The 17,053-nt window shown below is 36.5% G+C and overlaps 3 protein-coding genes across 3 annotated transcripts; all 3 read left to right on the top strand.

The window, feature by feature from the left end:
• The first annotated feature begins 94 nt into the window (after positions 1–94).
• On the top strand, positions 95–2,286 carry LOC110229558 (protein NUCLEAR FUSION DEFECTIVE 4). The gene is made up of 3 exons (XM_021030104.1): positions 95–723; positions 1,012–1,441; positions 1,539–2,286. The coding sequence occupies exons 1-3, from the start codon at positions 268–270 to the stop codon at positions 2,225–2,227; spliced, it is 1,575 nt and encodes a 524-aa protein (XP_020885763.1). The 5' UTR covers positions 95–267; the 3' UTR covers positions 2,228–2,286.
• Positions 2,287–2,705: 419 nt separating this feature from the next.
• Positions 2,706–9,944, top strand: LOC9317400 (RRP12-like protein). The gene is made up of 20 exons (XM_021028299.1): positions 2,706–2,833; positions 3,137–3,202; positions 3,290–3,850; positions 3,925–4,444; positions 4,564–4,821; positions 4,925–5,016; positions 5,577–5,786; positions 5,866–6,264; positions 6,492–6,667; positions 6,738–6,831; positions 6,958–7,014; positions 7,311–7,439; positions 7,584–7,652; positions 7,733–7,846; positions 7,966–8,127; positions 8,233–8,361; positions 8,607–8,708; positions 8,795–8,874; positions 8,958–9,098; positions 9,185–9,944. Exons 3-20 carry the CDS (start codon positions 3,329–3,331, stop codon positions 9,768–9,770), a joined length of 3,840 nt encoding a protein of 1,279 aa, XP_020883958.1. The 5' UTR covers positions 2,706–2,833; positions 3,137–3,202; positions 3,290–3,328; the 3' UTR covers positions 9,771–9,944.
• Positions 9,945–13,074: 3,130 nt separating this feature from the next.
• On the top strand, positions 13,075–16,883 carry LOC9315560 (protein DETOXIFICATION 15). Its single transcript, XM_002879447.2, has 8 exons — positions 13,075–13,485; positions 14,834–15,378; positions 15,469–15,555; positions 15,670–15,726; positions 15,820–16,058; positions 16,158–16,276; positions 16,386–16,472; positions 16,637–16,883. The coding sequence occupies exons 1-8, from the start codon at positions 13,237–13,239 to the stop codon at positions 16,721–16,723; spliced, it is 1,470 nt and encodes a 489-aa protein (XP_002879493.2). The 5' UTR covers positions 13,075–13,236; the 3' UTR covers positions 16,724–16,883.
• The last annotated feature ends 170 nt before the right edge of the window (positions 16,884–17,053 follow it).

Genomic DNA, 17,053 nt, shown 5'->3' on the forward strand with positions numbered 1-17,053 from the left:
AAATACGTAAAGGATAATTCGTATTTAATTGATTTTTGTATGACTATTAAACTTAAGCTCAACTGTCAACTCCAATACCTTGTTGATCTCGCAAGAGCAGCAAATAATTAATTAAAGACTAAATTAATCACGAATCACGATGTTGTCTAGAGTGCAATTGAATACTTCTTCTCTTCGTTTGACATCACCATCATCAGATTCAGACCGGAGATTTTCTTATACAGTTTCGGTAGTAAAATCGAAACTGGCTTTCAATTTTTCGAGACGATGGAGAGAATAAACACGAAATGGGTAGCAGCAGCAGCGAGCATATGGATTCAAAGCTTTAGCGGAGCTACATACACATTCGCTATCTACTCTTCAATCCTCAAATCATCTCAATCTTATGACCAATCTACTCTTGATTTCGTTTCTGTCTTTAAAGACATTGGTGGTACCTTTGGTATCATCTCCGGTTTCCTTTACACGGCCATGACTTCTAAGTCACGCGGCGGTTGTGGTGGGCCTTGGGTTGTTGTTTTCGTTGGCTTAGTTCAGTGGTTTGTCGGATTCTTTTTTATTTGGGCTTCGGTTGTTGGGTTGATTGCTCCGCCGCCTGTTCCGGTGATGTGTTTGTTCGTGTTCTTGGCTGGTCACTCGTTGCCGTTTTTCAATACGGCTAATGTTGTGACGGCTGCTCGGAACTTCTCTCGTTATGGTGGGACTGCTGTTGGCATTATGCAGGTAAAAAGATTGTAACTTTGTTGAAGAATCATCAAATTGGGTGAAGTTGAAACTCAATTTGTGTGCTTAGGAGTCTCACTTTCTGTTGTTTGTGTTTACATGACCAAAAAAGAGTTCGCCTTTTTTGAAGAAAGATTCACATTTTTGATTTGGAGCTTAGTTTCTCTAGCTTTGTTTGCATCCTAATGGTGGTTGCACTTGAGTCTTTTTTTGTTGTACACTCTCTCAGTTTGATGTATCCAAAAGCTGACTCATTTTCCTCTAAATGTGTATATCTTTGAACATCAGGGATTTCTAGGTCTAAGTGGAGCAATTCTGATTCAGTTGTACCACGCGGTCTGCGGTGGTGAAGGTAACCCTGCTACTTTCATTCTTCTCCTGGCCATAGCGCCAACGCTTGTCATGTTCGTGACTATGCCTTTTGTAAGAGTTTATGAAACGGTCACAACGAGTGACAAGAAACACTTGGATGGTCTCTCTGTGATCTCTTTGATCATTGCCGCCTATCTTATGGTCATTATAACGGTTGAAAACGTTCTCGGTTTATCACGCTCCATGCAGATTTTCTCCTTCATCCTTCTGCTTTTGTTGCTTGCCTCTCCTCTTTTTGTTGCGGTCAGAGCCCTACGAGAAGAAAGGCAGACACTTTCTTCTCTGGATCTTCCTGTTCTCGACACATCTGCCTTGCTCGACCCTCCTAGTTCAATCATTTTTCCCGGTAATTATGCATATCAAAAACTGGATTAGGCCCCCCTAAGTCAGCACACTAAACAGAATGAGGACAGAATGCTGATCGTTTTACAAAATTTGTGCAGATGGAGATCATGTGGTTGCTGAAGACTCAAACTTACTGGAAGCAATGAGCACAGTGAACTTCTGGCTACTCTTCTTGGCAATGCTATGTGGGATGGGTTCCGGATTCGCGACTGTAAACAACATGAGACAGATAGGCGAGTCTCTTCGCTACTCTTCGGTTCAACTCAATTCTCTGGTCTCTCTCTGGAGCATATGGAACTTTCTAGGCCGGTTCGGGGCTGGTTATGTCTCAGACATATTCTTACACAAATACAGCTGGCCAAGACCGGTCTTCATGGCCATAACTCTAGGTGTTATGGCAATAGGCCACATCATAGTGGCCTCTGGTTTACAAGGCAGTCTCTATGCTGGTTCGGTTTTGATCGGTATGGCTTACGGTTCGCAGTGGTCGCTGATGCCGACAATCACATCAGAGATATTTGGGATCCGGCATATGGGAACGATTTACTTCACGATATCGATTGCAGGTCCCATCGGGTCGTATATTCTCTCTGTGAAAGTGATAGGTTACTTCTACGACAAAGTGGCTTCTGAAGATGACAATTCTTGCTTTGGAAGTCAATGTTTCAGGACATCGTTTATGATCATGACTTCTGTGGCTCTCTTCGGCTCTTTGGTTGCTTCTGTATTGTTCTTCCGCACAAGCAAGTTTTACAAAAACCTTGTAGCCAAGAGGAACTTGAAGTGAGCTTGTAAATTGTATCTACTTGTGATTTGAAGTATGAAGCGTGATTAGTAAGCGTCTCAGTCTCCGTTTTTTTTTTTTTTTTTTTGTGTTGTTTGTTGTGTTTGATCTTTCATGTTTTATTTTATTTTATAATAATTCTCGGATGATATATAGAAAAATGATTCGAGCTTGAAAAACTTCACAAGAAAAAGGAAAAAAAAGATGTATAATGAATGACATATCAACGTATATTAATTTTTGTTGTAAACTTTAATGATATTTTCGTAATTATTTATCTTAGGTCATCTAGGTGTCATTGAATCAATTTGTTAATGAAACGAAATGTGGATTATTAACACAATCCCATAAATCAACCGTGTTGGTCGGACCAACCGGTCGAACCGCAATAACTGGGTCCTAGTTTTAACTGTAAAACCAATCACTTTGTCTAAACCGGAGGAAGTCGATTAAACCATAAACCCTGGATTGAATTTCGGTACTGAGAAGTAAGAACCCTAAAGGCTTCTCCTTTCATAATCGGCGCCAACACCAAGACTTTGAGCAGTCTCTTTTAGTCGCCATCGATCTTCAAAGCCAACGAGGGTTCTTCTACTCTGCTGTTTTCAGGTTAGAACTTCTCCTTCTGTTTCGATTCAATCTAAATTGTGAAGCTTTATTCTTCTCTACCTGTTTTGTTTATTTGCTTATTTCATGTTTCTGCGTCTCTTCTCCAACCCTAAAGCTTCAATTTTTGAGTTTGTATTTCTTTCATATTTTACGCTTTGTTTATATAGAATTTTGGCTAGAGTCTAGTTTTTCTTGTTATATGTTTTGATGATTTTTTTCGATTGCTATGATAATTATGAAGATTGTATAGTATTGCATTAAATTTCTGTCTTTGTGTTCTGATATTGTTTCCCATCTTATCAGAATCTGAGAAGCTCCATCTTACTCTTACAATTCCTCCCAGGCAACCTTCTTCAATCTTTCCGAAAAGTAAGTTTTTGTTTGTTTGTTTGTTGAGTTGGTTTCAGCCTCAAAGTAAAGTGATTGATTAACCTAATTGTTCCCGTTCTATTGTAGAGAATTCAGCTGGATTAGTTAAGGAAACGGATCCTAGTTATGGAATCATTATGTGTTGGCATTGACACCAGCATGTGCCTCTCACCCTCAGAAACGGACCTGCCTGTTTCTGAAGATTTTGGGGAGTACATGCGCTCACGCTTATCACAGTCCAAAAGACAGGACCATGAATATCTATGCGCTGTCATTGATGAGTTATCAAAAACTCTAGCAGAAGATAATCATCCTCGGACACCTGTGGCTTACTTTGCCAAGACATGCATCTCGCTAGACAGCCTCTTGTCGGAAGATGGTGAACCACGTTTGGATGTTGTCCAGCCACATGTTGTCATCCTTTCCCTTGTGTTCCCTAAAGTCTCAGCAGGAGTACTGAATAGGGATGGGTTGGCTTTGCGTCTCGTCCTTAGTGTTCTGCGTCTGAAATCAGCCACGCCTGAGTGCTTGATTTCGGGATTGAAGTGTTTGGTTCACCTTCTCACAACTGTTGAGTCCATTATGGGGAACGAAGGCTCTGATTCCTACAGCATTTTACTGAATTTTGTAACTCATTCAGACGGAAAGGTAAATTACAAATTTGCTGGTGTTGATGATTTGGTCTGCATCAGACTTTGACGATCTTCTTCTTTTAAATCCAGGTAAGAAAGCTAGCAAGCTTGTGTCTCCGTGATGTCCTGCTGAAATCCCATGGAACAAAGCCCTGGCAATCAGTCAGTGGAGCTATTGCAGAATTGTTCCAGAATTATTTAGAACTCGCCCATAAATCGGAAGTGGGTTCTACCGAAGGAGCCAGGGGAGCAAAGCAAGTGCTTTACATTCTCAGCACTCTGAAAGAGTGCTTGGCCTTGATGTCGAGAAAGCACATTGCTACTTTGATTGAGGGATTTAAGATGCTGATGATTCTTCGCGATCCATACATTACAAGGCCAGTGATAGACTCTTTATATGCAGTTTGTCTCAATCCAACCTCCGAGGTTCCAGTTGAGGCGCTGCTCGAAGTGTTATCTCTTGCGGCTGGACTGTTCTCAGGACATGAAACATCTGCTGATGCCATGACCTTTACAGCACGTTTACTGAAAGTTGGGATGACTAGGAGTTTTTCCCTGAATAGAGATCTTTGTGTGGTTAAACTTCCTAGTGTGTTCAATGGTCTGAATGGTATGCTGTTGTATTTGCTCCTTCCTGCTTTTTGGTTTCAGAATTTCTCAAACATACTGCTTTTCGTTTCAGTGTAGTTTATCATACTGTTGACATGATCTATTTGCCTCTTTTGGCAGATATTGTTGCATCTGAACACGAGGAGGCAATCTTTGCAGCAACTGATGCGTTGAAGAGTTTAATATTTTCATGCATTGACGAAAGCTTGATCAGAGAAGGTGTCAACGGAATCCGGAATTCAAGCTTGAATGTACGGAAGTCTAGTCCAACAGTCATTGAAAAGCTGTGTGCAACGGTTGAGAGCTTGCTTGATTACAAGTACCATGCAGTCTGGGATATGGCTTTTCAAGTAGTTTCAGCGATGTTTGATAAATTAGGTAACTATTCCTATCTGAGATACTAACCCTTGGCCTCAGGGAGTTATTTGGACCAGTTATTTACTTAACTGCCATGTGCTAATCCTTTCACACAATTTTTCAGGTGAAGAGTCTGCATATTTTATGAGGAAGACCCTCGAGGGCTTATCAGATATGCAAGATTTACCTGATGAAGGATTTCCTTACCGGAAGCAGGTAACTGTACTATACTTGTCCTGGAGCGGAATGATCATCTACTGGATTCTAGATTAGGGTACAAATACTTCAGATATTGATGTCATTTGTAATCTCTTATCTTGGCATCATCATTGATCATATAGTATTTTGTCTCCATTGTTACAGAAATATAATATTCTTGACCATAGAACGTCAGTAACAATATTAGGTTACGTATATGGTGAGTTGTTCTAAGAAATAAAATGCTGTGAGCATATGCAACTATGTCAATAGATATTAGGCTGTGTTGTTTTTCATTGAAGTCTCAAAATGCTTGATCTTTTGGCTAAAGTTCTTGTATAAACCTTTCCTGCTTTTTTATTGACGTAGTGGTGGATCATGCTGTTGGTACAGCAATTGGATACACAAAATATCTATTATGTTATGTAGACGTTTTCTCACTTTTAGTCAAAAATGAATGATAGTACGATACACGATGATGCAACATGTCACTGTATTAGACATTGCTTCTGTTAGTCACGTTCTGTAATTTCCTGACTGTTTATTTGACTGATGTTATCTTTATTTGCGATCTACAGTTGCATGAGTGTGTAGGATCAGCCGTTGGTGCAATGGGACCTGAAACATTTTTGAGCGTTGTTCGTTTAAACCTTGAAGCTAGTGATCTGTCTGAGGTAAAAGTTTGGCTCTTCCCAATCTTGAAGCAGTATACAGTTGGAGGTCGCCTAAGTTTCTTCACAGAGACTATTTTTAGTATGGTCGAAACAATGAGCCAGAAAGCTCAACAGGTTATTTTTATTATTTCCCGCTGTTTGATGATATATGCTTATCTTTATTATTCTTAAATTTTGCTAATTGTGATGGCAGCTCAAGCTACAAGGTCTTCCTGTAGCATCTAGGAGTGTGGATTCTCTCGTATATTCATTATGGGCTTTGTTACCTTCATTCTGTAATTATCCCGTGGATACTGTGGAGAGTTTTGCCGATCTGGGGCGAATATTATGTGGAGTTCTTCAAACACAGGCTGAGACCCGTGGAATTATATGCGCCAGTTTGAATATTCTTATTCAACAAAACAAGGATGTTGTTGAGGGGAAAGTACCTACTAATGATGCTAGTCCTGCTATTCAACGAGCTACTGCTCGTTATGATTCACAGCATGCTGCAGCTAATTTGAAAGTTCTGCGGTTGTGTGCTCCTAAATTATTGGATGTTTTGACAAGGATATTTCATGAATCTGGCAAAGATGATGGCGGTTCTCTTCAGGTAATTCAGAACCTTAGAGGGCAGGGTAATCTAATACCTTACATCATAGAAAATTAGAAATTATGATGAGTTGGAACATAAATATCAGTTCGTTAAATGTCACCAGAGCTTGTTCTTCTTTGTGTTGTATTCTCGTGTAACTGGTCGATGTCCCTCACTAATTAGATAAACTTAACTAAGTCAGAGCTTATCACAGTATTTGATAACTTTCATTGTCTTACTTTCAGTCTGCGATAGGCAACTTGGCTTCCATAGCGGAGAAAAAGACTGTTTCAAAGCTACTTTTCAAGACTCTGCGAGAGCTTTTAGAGGCTACCAAAACTGCCATTGCACAAGATGAAAGTTCTGTTAGTGGGATGGATGTGGATAATACCGCAGACAAAAATTCATCTTCCAACTTAAGGTACTGTTACTCTGATTTGTGTTTCTAATTGCTTAGTTAAATTGACCCTAAAATCTGCAATTCATTTCAGGGCAAGGTTGTTTGATCTGTTAGTTTCACTTCTACCGGGTTTGGATGGTCAAGAAGTAGATACCATATTCAGTTCTCTGAAGCCTGCAATGCAGGTTTGTAAAATGATATTTTGTATTGAATGATTTATTGTCTCGTGTGGCTGTGATTTATCTGCCTACATGAAGATGACTTTTTCTTAAATTAAGATGAGTATATGCTGATGTGGATCTTAACTGCAGGATCCCAAGGGCCTAATTCAAAAGAAAGCGTACAAAGTTCTTTCGATCATCTTGAAGGTATTGATTACACTCTTCGACTAGGTCATGTATATTGATTTCTTTTGTGCATAGCCGACTGATTTCATTCTTGCTTAGCGTCTAAATCTACATTGCTCGGATGCAGTGATGACATTTTGTTTCTGCCTAATATATGCTTAGTTAATTTATGTTAAACAGTAGAGGACTGACAATAAGTTCTGTCCTCTATACACTGATGCTGTTTCTTAAGGTCCTTGAAAATCATTAACCTAAGCTCTCTCAATTACAAATAAATCTTGACTAATGTCTTTTGGTACAAATGTATACATTGCCAGAGTTCTGATGGATTTGTTTCAAAGAACCTCGAGGAGTTGCTTGAGCTGATGCACAATATATGCCATGTCTCTGCGAAACGCCATAAACTTGATTGTTTATACTTCCTGTTAGCTCATGCGTCAAGGACTGTAAGAGGCTAAACCTTTTAGCTATATGTGTATTTTGACTAAATGTATCATGATAAAGACGTAGGTTTTAGTTTTAGATTGCATTTCGCTTTGAGTTATAGGGAAATAGTCCTCCTAGATTCTGATAGTTCTTTTCCTGTACAGGATGATTTAAAGGAGAGAAAAGACATTGTTTCTTCTTTTCTACCCGAAGTTATACTTGCTTTAAAGGAGGTACGAAGCATTGAAACTGTGACACTAAGATTGTGTAGGAATCATTATTAATTTTATTCAGGTCGCTGTTGTTTCTGCAGGTAAATAAAAAAACAAGAAACAGAGCCTATGACGTGCTTGTTCAGATTGGTCATGCATACGCAGATGAGGAAAATGGTGGAGACAATGAGAAATTGCATGGGTACTTCAATATGGTATGCATTAATCTAAATCCTAATAAAGTCATTTTTAACATTTTTTTCAGGAGCTTTGTTTTTCCTTTCTACGTCAAGATTGATTAATTGATTATTGACCTATGCTATAACTGTCGCAGGTAGTTGGTTGCTTGGCTGGAGAAAAACCTCAGATGATTAGTGCTGCTGTCAAGGGTGTAGCTCGTTTGACATATGAGTTCTCCGATCTCATAGCTAGTGCTTACAATTTGCTTCCTTCAACATTTCTTCTCCTCCAAAGGAAAAATAAAGAAATCACAAAAGTTAGTATCACATCTTCCCTTTCAAGAGGCCCCAACTTTATCAATGAGACACAATGAACTGTTTCCCTTTTCTTAAACTTACAACCTATCTACTTTGGGAAACAGGCAAATTTAGGTTTGTTGAAGGTGTTGGTGGCTAAATCACCGGTTGAAGGACTACACGCAAACTTAAAGAGCATGGTTGAAGGCTTACTAAAGTGGCCAGAAGGAACGAAAAACCTTTTCAAAGCAAAGGTGTGTTTCTAATATCTTTTATTAATACAGTATGCCCAAGATGGCATCTTTGGTGCCTAGAATTTGAATCTCATTACCGCAACTTTGCCTTCTCTCACATAACTCAGACGCACACACTTATACATGTTGATCTCTTGCTAGTACATACAATTTGTTTCTTAGCGGCAGGCATATATATATATATATATTAGGATTTGTTTCTGCGGATTCTTGTCCTTTTTTGAGGAGTCATGCTGGTATAATAGGTGAGGCTTCTGTTGGAGATGCTCATCAAGAAATGTGGCACGGAGGCTGTCAAGTCTGTGATGCCTGAGGAACATATGAAACTCCTGACAAACATCCGAAAGGTTAGCTAACAATGTTCAAAGTTGTTTTAAACTTCAGTATCTGTATTATGTCATACACTCATACATTTTCTCTTGGTTCATCTCAGGTCAAGGAACGTAAAGAGAAAAAATATGCAGCTGGCTCTGACATCAGTAAATCGCAGCATTCAATAGATGCTTCATCAAAGTACCTTACCAACTCAATTGGCAGATGGTCTCATAGAAGTTTCTGAGTGGTCAAGTACTGATTGTTTTTTATTTGTCTTCCAGGGCTAGCAGGTGGAATGATACGAAGATATTTTCTGACTTTGAGGATGAATACGAGGACAGTGACGGAGAGGACATGGATGCGGAGTCGCATGGCCGTAGCAAGGCTTCGTCTTTGTTAAAATCCAAGGCATCCGCTTTGAGGTTGGTTGTTATATACAAATTCTGGCACTAATCTTGTCTCGCTATGCTTTTGGATCTACTGACCAACGAGTTGGCGACGTATACAGATCCAAGAAAAGTCGGAACCAGAGTCACCTTGAAGTGGATGAGTCAGATGATGAACCGCTTGACTTAATGGATCGGTACAAAACAAGATTAGCTCTTCGATCAAGTGAACTTCGCAAACGGAAAGCTGACTCGGATGAAGAAGCAGAGTTTGATGTGGAAGGGCGGCTAATCATTCGTGAAGGAGAGAGGGCTAAAAGGAAGGAAATATCTGATGCAGATTTAGATGCCAAAAGTAGCAAAGGTAGCCGTTTCTCTGGAAACTCATCTAGGAAGAACCAAAAGCGGATGAAGACATCAGAGTCTGGATACTCTTACACAGGCAAAGAGTATGCAAGTAAAAAGGCAAGTGGCGATCTGAAGAAGAAAGATAAACTTGAACCGTATGCATATTGGCCACTTGATCGCAAGATGATGAGCCGTAGACCAGAGCAGCGGGCAGTTGCAGTCAGAGGGATGTCAAGTGTGGTCAAGATGGCAAAGAAGATGGAAGGAAAGAGCGCTGCAGAAGCACTTGCCACGACCAAGTTCAAAAAATTCAAGAGGAGTGGTCAGAAGAAATCTGCTGGGAAGAAGAAAAACAAGTAAACACAAGTGGCATAAGCTCCACTCCCATGTTTTAAGATATCAGAGGAACAATAGCTTATTTAAAACACAATTTTGACTGCTGAAACTTTAAACCCCTTTGTTCATTTTGTATTGTAATCAGATGAATTATCTTCAGAGTTGATTTTTAAAAGAGAAATTTATCAACGTCAGTTCCGGATTGTTCTTGTCAATTTATCCATCTCAGCCAGAGTAATAATTAGTAAAGAACAAACTATCCTTGAAAGTTCTTAAGTTAACCATCCCAAATTTGATGATTATCCATCGGCGAACCCAGCCTGTCCTTAATTCTTGCAGAAGACGGCACATTATTAGCATGACAGTAGTATGGTGGCAAAATTTTGATACACTGATGTCTCTAATAGTACCCACATGGTTGAGACAACCTCTACTAGTATCCACAGGCCGGCCCAAAAGTTGCAAAAAAAAAAACGGTGGTATTTGTTCAATTTTTGATAGAGTTTGTAACATCGCTTAAACACTAAGGTGGTGTTATTCAATGATGGATTTTAATAGAATTGAAATCCAACACTAATCCAGTGTTATTCAACTAATGATTATAAATTTAACTTTAAAATCTGGTGTTATTGGATCTTATATTTCATTAGATTTTAATAGTTTGGTGTTATTCAACTAAGATTTGAAATACTTCATTAAAATCCAGTGTTATTCAAAACTAAAAGATTTGTACAATCTTTGTGTAAATTATTAGAATCAAAATCTAAGATATACTGCAAAAATTTTGAAATCCACACAAACAGATTTTTAAAAACAATATCATAAAGCAAATCTAAACTTTAAAGAATTGACTTTAACTCTGTGATTGAATAACACCTCCTAAATCACATAAGCCAGGATTGATTCTACTTGATGATCTTTTACATTGTCACTGCTGAATTAACATAGCAAGAAGAACATACTTCTGGAATTAGTATAAGTTTTGCCTTAGATGGGATGGGATAAATGGTGCTTCCACTGAATTTTAGCCAAAACATATCTTAAAGTCTCCTCCTTGGTTTTTTTCGTTCTGCTGATCATTGGTAGTTAATTTCTACTTTCTAGATAAGCAAGTTGATTCCCAGAAAATTATTGTTACCTATATCATAATTTATAAATTTGAATTTGAATAAAATTTCAAACATGATTATATCCCGCTCAATAAACAGAAAAAAAAATCCACACTCCAAAAAATATTACAACAAACAATTAAAACCGGAATGAATAACGTAAAAATACACAATGATACAATGATATCCCACAATCACATCATCCATCTTTAGCGATAAACAGTATTACAGTAAACACACGCCGCTCATTTTTCCACACACAGCGCTCAGCTCTTTGTTCTTTTTTTTTTTTGGTTGGTGACCAATTATTTCAAGGCACTCTTTGTAGTATAAGCCACATTTATAAGTATATTTTCACTGAGAACGATAGAACATATATTCTTAGTTTCTAGATAGAGACTTTGATGCATATATTCTTAAGTTTAAACGTCAAAGCCACTTTGTTGCTTCCAATTATATATTACCAACGTAGGATTAATAATTTAAGTTCAATATTATTATCAATTTGTATATATATATATACTAGATTTTAACCTGCGGTACACCGCGGGATGATTTAATTTTAAAGTTAGTATAAAAATATTTTGTAAATTGTATCTCCTTATAACATATTTATTTATATTATAGTTTACAATTGTTATTAAGTAACGGTATACCATGAGTCCACGAGACAATTATTAATAAATTGAGGATTTAACCCGTATTAAAGCGGTATATAAATATTGATTCAAATTCGTCCGCCATATAAATCATTTCCGAAATATAATTCGTTCCGTAATTTCTTAACCCGTCCCGTGATTTGTATTAATTTTAAAATTTAATGATTATTTATTATATATAAAAGTTTACAAATCATATCATTCTCTAAGACATTTACATTTTAATAAACTGAAGATTTAATATGTATTAAAGCGGCATGTTAATGATATTTAAAATTTTATAAATATTGTTATTAAGTAATATTATACCACGGGATAATTTTTGGTTTTATACAATCTTTTCTAAATGAGACTGATTTAATATGTCTAATATTGGTGGTATTAAAAAAAAAGGGATTTAATCCGTATTGAAGCGGCGGTTTAATGATATTTTAATCTTTTTATTATTGTTGATTCAAAAACCCGTCCCGCCAAACCCGTCCGGTCAAAAAACTCATTTATTTTATTAATGTTGATCTTATTTATGATATGATTCTGAATCATTGTCTAAATATTTTAATCGATGTAGAACGTTGAACACACATTTTCGTCAATTAGATAATATATGTCCGTTTTTAAAATTTCGAATCACAGTATATGCAGAAAAAAATTAATTTTTTTTACTTTATGTATTATATGATGATTCAAATACAGTTAAAAACAAATCAAACAAAGATGATAGGAGAATCATAATTCTAAATCTTAATCAAATCTTCTAAATATCTAAATTATTAAATATGGAATATCCGGTGTATGAGTTGGGTTAAATATAACCCGATCCAACAAATTTTTTGTGAAGGATTTTTAAAAACGGGTCGGATATCCGAGTAATCCAGAAGCATTTTTACCCACCCGTCACCAAAGTGTTGCAAAAATACTAGTATTAATAACCCAGAAGTATTTTTACCCACCCGTCACCAAAGTGTTGAAAAAATACTAGTATATATATATATATATATATATATATATATATCTAAAGAAAGTTCATAAGTCGACGCAAAATTAGCAACAATATTTTAGGATGAAAATTGCCGCCAAGATATATAAGATCGTCTGAAATCGGTTACAACGAACGGACACGCATCACTAATTTACGACTTGTGTACTAAGCCGTCCCTAATTGCCGGACGGATTTACGATTACGGTAAAACAAGTATCGTTATATCATATTCATAAGAGACTAGAAATGGATTCGACTGTCACTAATCAGCTGTTTTCTTGTAATATAGATACACATCATATATATACATAAATAGCAGCATCTTCCGTATTTTCCAGTCTCAAACCTATACGAAATCTTCTATTTCTAACACCGCCTACATTTTACCAACTGGAATTAAAAAAAATTACTATCCGGACGTAATATATATATTAACAAAAATATGCAACAATGGTGAGATGGGTTAATCTCCTTGTAAACTTTTATGGAAGTTTCTACTGTAATAGAGACACGTAGACACATAGGTTACATGTAATTGTCTATATAACCTTTTTTTATTTATCTTTTTTTTTTTTGTCTCCAAAACCTTAGAGACAATAAAAATATAATCCCTAACACATCAGTAGAGAAACCGAACAAATTAAACACGAAGCCCGAAAAGACAAGGATAAGAGAGACTGTTACTTTGCTCTCTCTCTCTCTGTCTCTGTCTAGAGTCGATCTACATTCTCTGAAGCAAAGCAATGATGACGGAGGAGAGAGAGGCTATGTTGTCGTGGCCTCTGATCGGAGAGAAAAAGGAGAGAAGTAGATTAGTAAAGGAGGAAGTGAAGAAGCAGCTACTGTTGTCTGGGCCACTAATCGCAGTGAGTCTTCTTCAGTTTTGTCTGCAAATAATCTCAGTCATGTTCGTCGGACATCTTGGCTCTCTTCCTCTTTCTGCCGCCTCCATTGCCACCTCCTTCGCCTCCGTCACCGGCTTCACCTTCCTTGTCAGTCCTTTTATATCATCCCTCTCCCTCTCTCTATTCTGTCTAGCTAATCATTAGTTTTCTTTCCTGATAATTTATTCTTTTACAACAAAGTTTTTATGAGATCCGAGAATTATTAGGTATAGTATATATAGTATCTAATAATTCATTTCTCTCTACTAAAAATATTTAAAAATATCGATTGTCGTTAATGCTGCCTAGACACCACCGATTACTTTGACTATTTTCGTATTTAATTAATAAAAAGTTAAAATATTATTTAATCAGTCGAGTATTCTTAAAAAAAGCTGCTAATTGCTGCTTAAATGCAAGATTTTTGCCGTCAAAAGAGAAGGGTACATTTCGGGTGTTATCAATGCAAAAATTAATTCACAGAAATCTTAGAAACCTAATACTTAAATCTGCGTAAGCTAGTATGATAATATGCTGGTTTAAACTTTACATGCAGTTTAAGGCCCTGAATGTTTACTACTAGTTTTTAAGTGGTTTTTGGTTTTTAGATTTTGGTTTTTGGATTTTTTTTTTTTTTTTTTGTCATCCGAAATTAATTAAAGCTCAAAAAATTTAAAAAACCAGAATCCAAAAACTCAAAAAAAAACTTTTGAGCTTTTGAGTTTTTGGATTCTGGTTTTTAAAATTTTGGTTTTTGTTTTTTTTGTTATAAATATAAAAATTAATTAAAAATATCAAAAAATTAAAAAAAGAAACATGATTACGTTGAAAACTAAAATTTTCCCCAAAATCCTCAAAATTGTGGTTTTTAATTTCTCTTTCAAACTTGGAAAAACCACTTAAAAACTAGTTTTCCTAAATTTTAGGGAATCTAATTTTTTTAAATCTTGAAAGGTGAAAAAATAAATTTTCCCATAAACAAAAATCAAAAACCACTTAAAAACTAGTAACCATTCAAGGCTCTGAATCTGAAACTTGATTGGGTGGTTATTTTCTCCGTCTTAAATTAACATATGTCGAATGAGACATAAAATAAAAATAACTGCTGATATATAATTAATATTCAGCTACGATGTACCTATCAAGCCATCTTGTCTGAATTTCCAAGTTGCATATATTCTATGCTACTCCATTAGGTACGAGAACAAAGACATTTTGTCATTTTTAGGAGAAATGCGAAAACACCAAAAAAAAAAAAACAAGAAAAGGTGTTTGTATATAAATATATTTTTTTTCATCTTTTTTTTTTGCTACCCCCACATGTCTACATTGCATGGTAAATGATATATGCACAGTCCAAATTTACAATCGAACGATGTGAACTGAAGGATTACGTTGAACACTTACTTGTAAACCAAGAAATCTAATCGTAAGAAAGCTATTCACCTTTGAACAGATGGGAACAGCAAGTGCGTTGGACACAGTTTGTGGTCAATCGTACGGAGCAAAAATGTACGGAATGTTAGGCATACAGATGCAAAGAGCAATGCTTGTTCTTACTCTTTTCTCTATTCCTCTCTCCATCGTTTGGGCCAACACAGAGCACTTCCTTGTCTTCTTCGGCCAAGACAAGTCCATTGCACACCTCTCTGGATCCTACGCCAGATTCATGATCCCTAGCATCTTCGCCTACGGTCTTCTTCAATGTCTCAACAGGTTTTTGCAGGCGCAGAACAATGTGTTTCCTGTGGTGGTTTGTTCTGGAGTCACCACTTCTCTTCACGTGATCATCTGTTGGGCCTTGGTGTTGAAATCTGGTTTAGGGTTTAGAGGAGCTGCTGTGGCGAATGCGGTATCGTACTGGCTTAATGTCATTCTCTTGTCGTGTTACGTCAAGTTTTCGTCTTCTTGCTCATTGACCTGGACTGGTTTCTCTAAGGAGGCTCAGCACGATATCATCCCTTTTATGAAGCTAGCTATTCCTTCTGCAATTATGGTTTGGTAAGCCTAATTAATAACCAAAATGCCTGATTAATTAATTAGTATCCTTTTATAGTATCTTTATTTTTGGTGATGTTGTTTGATGAGCAGCTTAGAGATGTGGTCCTTTGAGCTTTTGGTTCTCTCGTCAGGACTTCTTCCGAACCCGGTTCTAGAAACTTCTGTCCTTGCAATCTGGTAAGAACAATACATGTATATATTTGTAGTGTAATTGTTATCTCGTTGTCATAATTCAGAACCAAATTTAGTCATTACCTTGTGATTAAGTTTGGTAAGAAAATAAATTTGCAGCCTTAATACATCAGGAACAGTCTGGATGATCCCGTTTGGCCTCAGTGGCGCCGCAAGGTTAGTAACAACACTAGTAATTAGTAAGACATATATATAAGTATAACCAAATCATGTAACCTCAAGATTACTGTTAATTGCCTAAATCCACAGCACAAGGGTGTCAAATGAGTTAGGAGCAAGAAATCCGAAAGGGGCTAAGCTTGCGGTTCGCGTGGTCCTGAGCTTTTCCATCATAGAGAGTATACTAGTTGGATCGGTTTTGATACTGATAAGGAAGATCTGGGGATTCGCTTACAGTAGTGACCCCGAAGTAGCCAGATATGTAGCCTCGATGTTGCCGATTCTTGCCTTAGGTCACTGCCTAGACAGCTTCCAAAGCGTTCTTTCAGGTTATATATATCTTCACTCAAAATAATTTATTTGCAAGGATTTCTTTGCTTGCAAGTAAAGACAAACCAACCTATAAATGTTTTTTTCCCGGTTAAAAGGGGTTGCTAGAGGATGTGGATGGCAGAAGCTAGGCGCTTTTGTGAATCTTGGAGCATACTATCTTGTCGGAGTTCCGTTCGGTTTGTTACTTGGTTTTCACTTTCACGTCGGTGGTCGGGTAATAAATCAATTAACCCAACTTAGATTCTCTCTTACCTCATCTCAAACTTTTCCAGTCAACTTATTTCAAAGTTACACATGTATTAACACCAACTTTTAATTTTAAGGGGCTTTGGCTGGGAATTATATGTGCACTAGTCGTTCAAGGTCTATGTCTTTCCCTCATCACCTTTTTTACAAATTGGGATGAAGAGGTAAAAAGCAGTATACTTATTATTTTTTTTTCTTTTTTATGAAATGTAACTATAGATTATACAGATATCTTATAGTTACACTACAATGCTTTCGTACTCCAACTCTATATATATGATTGTTATTGATTATGAATTTACTATATCTTGGTTTATTTACTCGATAGGTCAAGAAAGCTACAAGCCGAGTTGAGTCTTCTTCAGATGTGAATGAAATTGCAGCGGACAACGGGTCAATTCTAATTGTATTCTGAGAGGCGGAATCCAAAGCTAAAAAAATAGATCATACCTTATTTATCTTCTTCGTTTTATGTTTTTGTATGTGAGTGTTAGTGTAAGTGTGGGTAATTATAGTAAATAAAAGAGATTATTTAATCATAATATCATTGTTACTAATAATAATCATCAACATTCAAACATACATAGAGTATGATAATTATTATTTCATTATTAATAGATTAAATTACACTATTTAGTATTTGTTACACGTATAATATAATGCTATTTCATTATTAATATTTAATAGATTAGTTTTTTTTTTTTATAATTTGATTTGATTTAACAATCTGATTTTATTTTATTTG

This window comes from Arabidopsis lyrata (assembly GCF_000004255.2).
Source record: "Arabidopsis lyrata subsp. lyrata unplaced genomic scaffold ARALYscaffold_4, whole genome shotgun sequence".
In the NCBI taxonomy this organism is placed as follows: Eukaryota; Viridiplantae; Streptophyta; class Magnoliopsida; order Brassicales; family Brassicaceae; genus Arabidopsis; species Arabidopsis lyrata.

Excerpts from the sequence above, each read along its gene's own strand:
- LOC110229558 (XM_021030104.1), top strand. The coding sequence starts at position 268 with ATGGAGAGAATAAACACGAAATGGGTAGCAGCAGCAGCGAGCATATGG. Across the intron at positions 724-1,011 it reads CTGCTGTTGGCATTATGCAG|GGATTTCTAGGTCTAAGTGG; the intron begins GTAAAAAGATTG and ends TTTGAACATCAG. Across the intron at positions 1,442-1,538 it reads TAGTTCAATCATTTTTCCCG|ATGGAGATCATGTGGTTGCT; the intron begins GTAATTATGCAT and ends AAATTTGTGCAG.
- LOC9317400 (XM_021028299.1), top strand. The coding sequence starts at position 3,329 with ATGGAATCATTATGTGTTGGCATTGACACCAGCATGTGCCTCTCACCC. Across the intron at positions 7,015-7,310 it reads TTCTTTCGATCATCTTGAAG|AGTTCTGATGGATTTGTTTC; the intron begins GTATTGATTACA and ends ATACATTGCCAG. Across the intron at positions 8,709-8,794 it reads TCCTGACAAACATCCGAAAG|GTCAAGGAACGTAAAGAGAA; the intron begins GTTAGCTAACAA and ends GGTTCATCTCAG.
- LOC9315560 (XM_002879447.2), top strand. The coding sequence starts at position 13,237 with ATGATGACGGAGGAGAGAGAGGCTATGTTGTCGTGGCCTCTGATCGGA. Across the intron at positions 15,556-15,669 it reads ACTTCTGTCCTTGCAATCTG|CCTTAATACATCAGGAACAG; the intron begins GTAAGAACAATA and ends ATAAATTTGCAG. Across the intron at positions 16,059-16,157 it reads CTTCCAAAGCGTTCTTTCAG|GGGTTGCTAGAGGATGTGGA; the intron begins GTTATATATATC and ends CCCGGTTAAAAG.